The 8,085-nt window shown below is 35.1% G+C and overlaps 1 protein-coding gene across 1 annotated transcript; it reads left to right on the top strand.

Moving 5' to 3' along the window:
* Positions 1–310: 310 nt before the first annotated feature.
* On the top strand, positions 311–1,279 carry LOC120224295 (olfactory receptor 6M1-like). The gene has a single exon (XM_039222544.1). It carries the CDS (start codon positions 311–313, stop codon positions 1,277–1,279), a length of 969 nt encoding a protein of 322 aa, XP_039078475.1.
* The last annotated feature ends 6,806 nt before the right edge of the window (positions 1,280–8,085 follow it).

The following is an 8,085-nucleotide window of genomic DNA, read 5'->3' as shown; positions in this document are numbered from 1 at the left end:
ACTGTGATGTGTCTCTCCCAAAGGGCACTACTCATATGTTCACATGGTTTGTGAAAAGCTAACTCCACTGTTAGAGTCCATACACAGAACACAGACTCACAGATCTTTCAAAAGAACAGTTGTCCCAATTTTACTGTAGAAACATCTTCCACGGTTCATCTCAGGACTTATTTTAATTTTTTTTATTTTCCTTCCACAAAAAAAAAAGACAATCAATTGCTATAATAAGGGTACTTCCAAAGTTAAGTTGTAAAGACCACCGATGAACTTATATATATATTTTATTATGTCAGGTGGAAGTGTCGACATTATGGATCACAGAAACAAGACCAGAGTGACGGAGTTTATTCTTCTAGGGTTTCAGAACGAGAAAGGAGTAGAAATTCTTCTTTTTTCTGCATTCTTACTCATGTACATGACATCTCTCATCGGCAACACCATGATCATCCTTTTGGTGTGTGGTGACTACCGTCTGCATTCACCCATGTATTTCTTTGTAGCCAATCTTTCCTTCCTTGAAGTCGCCATCACCTCCACAGTTGTGCCTAAGATGCTAGTGAACACATTTTCCATCACCAAGGCAATATCCTTCATGGGATGTCTCACACAGTCTTTCTTCTACTTCCTCTTGGGATCCACAGAATTCTTCATCCTGGTTGTCATGTCATTTGATAGATACGTTGCCATCTGCAACCCACTGAGGTATACCACCATCATGAACAAACAGACATGCGTATTGTTGCTTCTCGGATCCTATTTGGGTGCATTTTTATCAATTTTAGCATCATCAATTTTAACTGCTCCTCTGCCCTTTTGTGGGCCAAATATTATCAATCACTTCTTTTGCGATAGTGGCCCTGTGCTAAAGCTGGTCTGCGCAGATATCTCTCTGGCTGAGTTGGCTGATTTTATCTCCTCTGCTGTGTTGCTCTTAGGCTCCTTGTTCCTCACAGGAGTGTCTTACATGTACATTATTATTACTATCCTTAGAATCCCTTCTGTCCAGGGACGGCAGAAAGCTTTCTCCACTTGCATGTCACACATCACTGTTGTGACACTTTATTATGGAAGCTCCATCTTTATTTACGTCCGCCCAAAAAAGGGTGATGTGATGGATGTTAACAAATTTGCCACAGTGCTGAACACCATTGTAACACCAATGCTGAACCCTTTCATCTATAGTCTTCGAAATGAGAAAGTCAAAGAATCCCTGCGAGATGTTTTCAATAAATATGTAGGCATGTTAACAAATTTGAGATCTTTGAAATCTCAAAAATAATATTTACAACAAAGGTATCTTCATTTCTGGCAATATGATTATTTTCTCACATAACTAAAAGTTAATATGCCTGCATAAGGAAAACATTTAGGAGGTAACATATCATTTTCTAATTTTTGTACAGGTTTACTTAACAGTAATTTAAATAGATCTAAAAATATATACATGCATTCATAATACATACAAACGTAATGATAGGTAGACAGATATAAATGCATCAGTAATTATTATTATTCCCAGTTTTTTTTTTTGTGCCTCCAATGTTTTAAAAACAAAACTCTTATACAATCTAGTGATTTTAATTCAAACAAAACCAGTATTAGGTGTGTCTGCTTTAGGTATGTTCTTAATTTCCTCCATTTTTCAAATATTAATTTATATTTCACATTTGATGCATATAAATTATTTTTAGAATAAATATTAAACATGATCTGACTTCAACTTTGAAATATTGCATATAAATTATCCCTTTTAGTATTTAAATTTGAATTTTAATTGTGGAATGATCTACTCATGATTCCATGTCCTTAGCAGCTATACTTAACTTCCATGCCATAGAATATGAGGGTATATCTACCTGTGGCAAAGGAATTTATCAGAACTTACAAGCCTCTGCTAATTATGCAGACAACTGATGGGTATGTAGCAGAAATGTATCATAGTGGCTTATTAACAATATTTTTTTCAGAATAGTAGGAGATTACTTCAGATAATGAACTTTGAACATAATTTTTTTTCTAATAAGGAGTTCTATTAAGAAACAAATCCTAATAATGACCATGTAATTGCAACATAACTTAGATTTCATTACGTTTTCACTATGTGAAAGGACAAATATCTTGATTAGATATAAGTAAAAAAAATAACTCTAAAGTAAGTACTTAGACTAACATAAACTATGATCCATCATTGTTGCTATGACTTATATATTTCACGGAAACTAAACTCTTTCAATAATGAGCAAATAATTTAAAAAGCATTCTGTAACATAAGAAGGTTTTTAAATACACAGATCATAGAGGTCCTCTTTTCACGTATAACTTATTTTCTGACCATTAAATATTCTGTAAATGTTCCAAGCATGGCCTTAGGCTGTGCTTACAGTAAACAGATATAAAAAGCTACAGTTTGTCAGTTATTCCTAGCTTCTTTCCAATCTGTCTTTTTTGATTCGTAGCTATTAACTTCTTATACCCTCCATCACTGACTTTAAAATTTTGACCTGTTTAGAAAAAATGAATTATAATTGTGTTCATCTATTCTCAGTTAGTACCCCCTCATGTCCTAGCAAAGCTTCTATAGTGTGCCTGGATGGAACAACGGGCCAGCAGGAAGTTAGAATTTTCAACCATACAATGCCATTGAAGTTATTATTATTTTACTTTATTGTCATGAGTAAAACCTAGAAATATAACTAGTGATTGGATGAAAAGGAGTATAACATTTCTAAAGAAAAACTATAAAAACATCTGGGTAATCACAAATGGTGACCAAAAAGACAGGCTCCTAGCAATAGATTACTTTTTTCCATCAAAAGCCTCAGATAAGGCAGGCCGACTTCTTCCCATTCTCTGGATATTGCAGCTTCTGGGACCTCCCACACTAAATGGCTCTTTCATTTGAACAAGTATCAACTTCCCTCTTGCAATTGGATGGTGAATTTTATTTCTTAGAAGATTGATTTTTCAGAAGAGGACTTTAATGGTGACTGTGTTATTCACTTGTGTTCCACTCCTGGCCAAATAAGTTTCAATTAAGTATGTTTCAGTAAGTGACAACTGAAGCACTATAATTTTATAATCAGTCATGTCCATTTGAATCTGTAAATATATCTCCTAATTATATACTTTGGCAGTACTCACATTGTATGTAACAATGCTCTGGGAGGAATTTACAAATGTCCAGAAGTGAATAAAAAGTCTACACATCTTGATTCATATGTTTCTATTTCCCCCAGTCAACTAAAACATAAGAAAGGAAAATAATTTATAGAACTGCTTCAAATTTTAGGATGAGTTCAATCATTTATCAACAAGATAACTTTTATGTCTAATATATTATGATTATTAGAAATATTGTATTCAAACTATTAATGTGAAGATGAAGCAAAGGAAGTTATGTGTTATTAAATGTTGCAAAACCAGTAAGAGCAAGAGTTTAATGGAATTCAGAGTTTTAGTCACTGGCATTGGTTTATATTCCTTTTATCTCACATGCCATGTTATTAATTATTCTACTTATGACATATGGAGTATATTTTGCTTTTTGAAAAACATTAGCAAAGCATTAAAAATAGTAAAATGCAGAGGTGCTTGAGTGGCTCAGTTCTTTGAGCAACCAACTTCGATCCCACAATTAGTGGGTTTGAGCCCTGCATCAAGGTTTGTGCTGACAAGGTCTGTGCAGACCTTGGAGCATGGAGTCTGCTTCAGATTCTGCGTCTCCCTCTCTCTCTCTGACCCTCCCCTGCTTGTGCTCTCGCTTTCAAAAATAAATAAATAAACCAAAAAGAAAAAAGAAAAATTAAAAAAAAAGTAAAATGCAAATTATCAACATCAGTCTTTTTTTTTAAGTCATATTACTAAAGATCCTACAGATATAAAAATATAATATGGAAGAACATGAAGACATTTATGTCAATAAAACCATAAATTAGGATAAAATGGAGGAAAAGTTAAGATCGTAGGGTAGTAAGTAATGGTTTTGTCTAAAAGAACTGTAGTGCACCGGGGGAAGGCAGACATTTTTGCAGAGAGGAGAAAGACAGAGAAGGAGAGAGAGCAGTGCATCAGGTTTGTCTGATAAGTTTGCCAAATAGGATCACTGGGAGTCTTTGCTGAGGGGGTTTCTCAAGTGTGGGGTTTTGAAACATAACCATTCCCTAGATAAAACTCTGGAGAGAGGTGCGGCCTGATAGTCAAACAATTCTGACACAGACAGGATAAGTCAGGGAGCTGTTGGAAACAAGATACACAGGAGGGGTGAATGATCATGTGTCTATTAGAACACAAACTTCCCACTCCTGACACTGGAGAATGGGACAAAGCCATTTTCACCAGTAGTCCCACGCAGCTGGACCCAGTGACCTAATAAGCACCACGAAATGGGAAATGGAGCCCTTGCACCAAGCTCTGTCCCCGTGTGCCCTCCAGGAACATCTCTACTAGGGCAAGTTGACCTGAGAATCAGAGCAGCAGGCTCTGCCACCAGAAGACAGCACAAATCCCTTCCACAAGCTTAGTCTATTGACCATGGATTGCTGCAGTTTCAGCTCTAGCAGAAACTGGATCTAGCTTCATTTGTTTGTTTATTTTGTTGTTATTGCTCTGTTTCTAAGTTGTTCTTGTTGTTTTTATTTTGTTTCTTGAATACAAGAAATGCACAAATTTTGTTTTATCTTATTTTTATCTTTTTGTATTATTATTTTTATAATTTTTAAGTTTTAATTTTTTCTCTATCTCTTTTCTCTTTTTTCTGTCTTTTAAAGTTTATTTATTTTAAGAGAAAGAGAGTGTTCAAGTGGAGGAGGAGCAGAGAGACAGGGAGAGAGAGAGTCCCAAATAAGCTCCACATTGCCAGACTGAGGTCCCACAGACTGTGAGATCATGACCTGAAATGAGCTCAAGAGCTTAACATTTAACCAACTGAACCACCCAGGCACCCCTCACACCTAGGATCTAGCTTCCTTTACTTGATTTTCTAAATTAAAAAAAATTATTATAATGATTATGGTTGTTTTTTTCTTCCTCCAAAATGACAAGATAGAGGAATTCACATCAAAAGAAAGAACAGGAAAAAATGAAAGCTAGGGATTTAACCAATGCAGATATAAGGTGTCTGAACTAGAATTTGTAGCAACAATTATGGAGACATTAGGTTGGCTTGATAAAAACATAGAAGACATGAGAAAATTCCTTTCGCAGAGATGTAAGAACTAAAATCTAGTCAGACTGAAAAAATATGCTATTACTGAGATGCAAATCCAGTTGGAAAGCATTAAAAACAAGGATGGATGAGTCAAAGGAGTAAATTAGTGACATTGAAGATACAATTATGGAAAACAATGAAGCTGAAAAGAATGGGATGAAAGGTCAGGGATTATAAAGGTAGATTTAGGGAATTCAGTGATTTATCATAGGAGACGCAGAAGATGAACAGAGAGAAAAAACAGCGGAAGGTTTATGTGAGCAAATTAAACCTGAAAACCTCCCTAATCTGGGGAAGGATGCAGTTATCAATATCCAAGAAATACAGAGAACTCCCATTAAATTCAACAAAAGCCACCCATTGCCAAGACATTTCATAGTCAAATTCACAAAATATACAGACAAGGAAAGAATCCTGAAAGCAGCAAGGGGAAAACCTTTTTAACCTGTAAAGGAGGATAGATAAGGTTTGCAGCACATCTGTCCACAGAAACTTGGCAGGCCACAAAGGAGTTGAAAGATATATTCAATTTGCTAAATGGAAAAAAAAATGCAGCCAAGAATACTCTATCCTGCCAAGCTGTTGTTCAGAATAAAGACAAAGGCAAAGTTTCTCAAACACAAACTAAAGGAGTTTGTGACCACTAAAGTAGCATTCCAAGAAATTAAAAAAAAAAAAAATTAACGTTTATTTATTTTTGATATAGAGAGAGACAGTGTGAGCAGGGGAAGGACATAGAGAGAGGGAGACACAGAATCCGAAACAGGCTCCAGGCTCTGAGCTGGCAGTCAGCACAGAGCCCGACGCGGGGCTCGAACCCACGAACCGCGAGATCATGACCTGAGCCGAAGTCGGACGCTTAACTGACTGAGCCACCCAGACGCCCCAGCATTCCAAGAAATTTTAAGGAAAGTAAATAGGGGAGGGAAGAATAGATGGAAGGAGGAACTAATTAATACCAAAAGCAACAAAGATTGGAAAGGACCAGAAAACATCACCAGAAACACTAACTCTACAGGTAAATCAATGGCACTAAATTCATATCTTTCAATAATCATACTGAGTATAAATGGACTAAATGCTCCAATCAAAAGACATAGGGTATCAAAGTGGATAAAAAACAAGATTCATCTATAGGCAGCCTACAAGAGTCATATTAGACCTAATGACACCTCCAGATTGAAAGTGATGGGATAGAGAACCATCTATCATTCTGGAAAGAAAACCAGAGTAGCCATATATAAACCAAATTTTAAAACAAAGACTGTAATAAGAGATGAAGAAGGGAATTATAGCATAATTAGGGGGTCTATCCATCAAGATAATCTAAAAATTGTAAATATTATGACCACAATTTGACAGCATCCAAATATATAAATCAATTAATAAGAACAAACTCATGGATAATAAGTAGGGAACATTAACACTATACTTACAGCAATGGACAGACAGAAAACAAACAAGAAAACAATAGCATTGAATGACACATTGGACCAGAGGACTTAACAGATATATTCAAAACATTTCATCCTAAAGCAACAGAATACAATTTCTTCTTGAGTGCACATGCAACATTCTCCAGAGTAGATCACATAATGGGTCACAAAACAGCCCGCAACAAATATCAAAATATGTGGATCATATCAAGAGTATTTTGAGATCATGCTACTATGAAACTTGAGGTCAATCACAATAAAAAATTTGGAAATCCCTCAACTACATGGAGGTTGAAGACCATCTTACTAAAGAATGAATAAGTTAACTTGGAAATTAAAGAAGAAGTAAAAAATAGATGGATGTAAATGAAAATGAAAACACGACACTCCAAAACATTTAGGATACAGGAAAGGCAGCCCTAAGAGGGAAATATATTTCAATTCAGGCCTATTTCAAGAAACAAGAAAAGTCTGTAAAACACAACCTAAACTAACTAAAGGAGCTAAAAATGGAACAGAAAATAAAACTTAAACTCGGCAGAAGGGAAGAAATAAAGATCAGAACAGAAATAAATGATGTAGAAACAAACAAGCAAGCAAGGAAACAAACAAACAAACAAACAAACGTAAATCAGATCAATGGAACTAAGAGCTGGTTCTTTAAAAGAACAAACAAAATTGATAAACTGCAGGCCATACTTATCAAAAAGAAAAATGAAAAGCCCCAAAGAGGTAAAATCATGATGAAAGAGGAGAAATTACAATCAACACCAGAGAAATTCAACTTTAATAGAATACTATGAAAAATTATATGCCAACAAACTGGGCAGTCTGGAAGAAATGGACAAATTCCCAGAAACTCACACACTAACAACACTGAAATAGGAAGAAATAGAAAACTTGAAAAACCAATAACAGTGAAGAAATTGAATCAGTAATCAGAAATCTCACAACAAACAGTCCTGGCCCAGATGAGTTCCCAGGGAATTCTACCAGACATTTAAAGAAGACATAATAGCTATTCTTTTCAAATTGTTACAAAAATAGAAATAGAAGTAAAACTTTAAACTCATTCTACAAAGCCAGCATTATCTTTATTTCAAAACCAGTCAAACATTCCCACTAAAGAGGAGAATTCTATTACAATATCCTGAATGATCATGGATGCAAAAATTCTTCACAAGATACTAGCAAGTAGAAATAAATAGTACATGATCAAGTGAGATTTATTTCTATGCTAAGGGCTTACATCAACATGATACACCACATTAATTAAAGTAATGATAACAACCATATGATCCTTTCAATAGGCACAAAAAATAGCATTTGGCAAAATTCAACATCTGTTCTTGATAAAAACTCACAACAAAGTAGGTATAAGGAAACATACTTCAACAGCACAAACACCATCTGTGAAAGATTCAAAGCCAATATCCTAAGAGG

This window comes from Hyaena hyaena, unplaced genomic scaffold (assembly GCF_003009895.1).
Source record: "Hyaena hyaena isolate Hyena2069 unplaced genomic scaffold, ASM300989v1 scaffold_1155, whole genome shotgun sequence".
Taxonomy (NCBI): Eukaryota; Metazoa; Chordata; class Mammalia; order Carnivora; family Hyaenidae; genus Hyaena; species Hyaena hyaena.
This window is presented reverse-complemented; position numbering and strand designations above follow the sequence as displayed.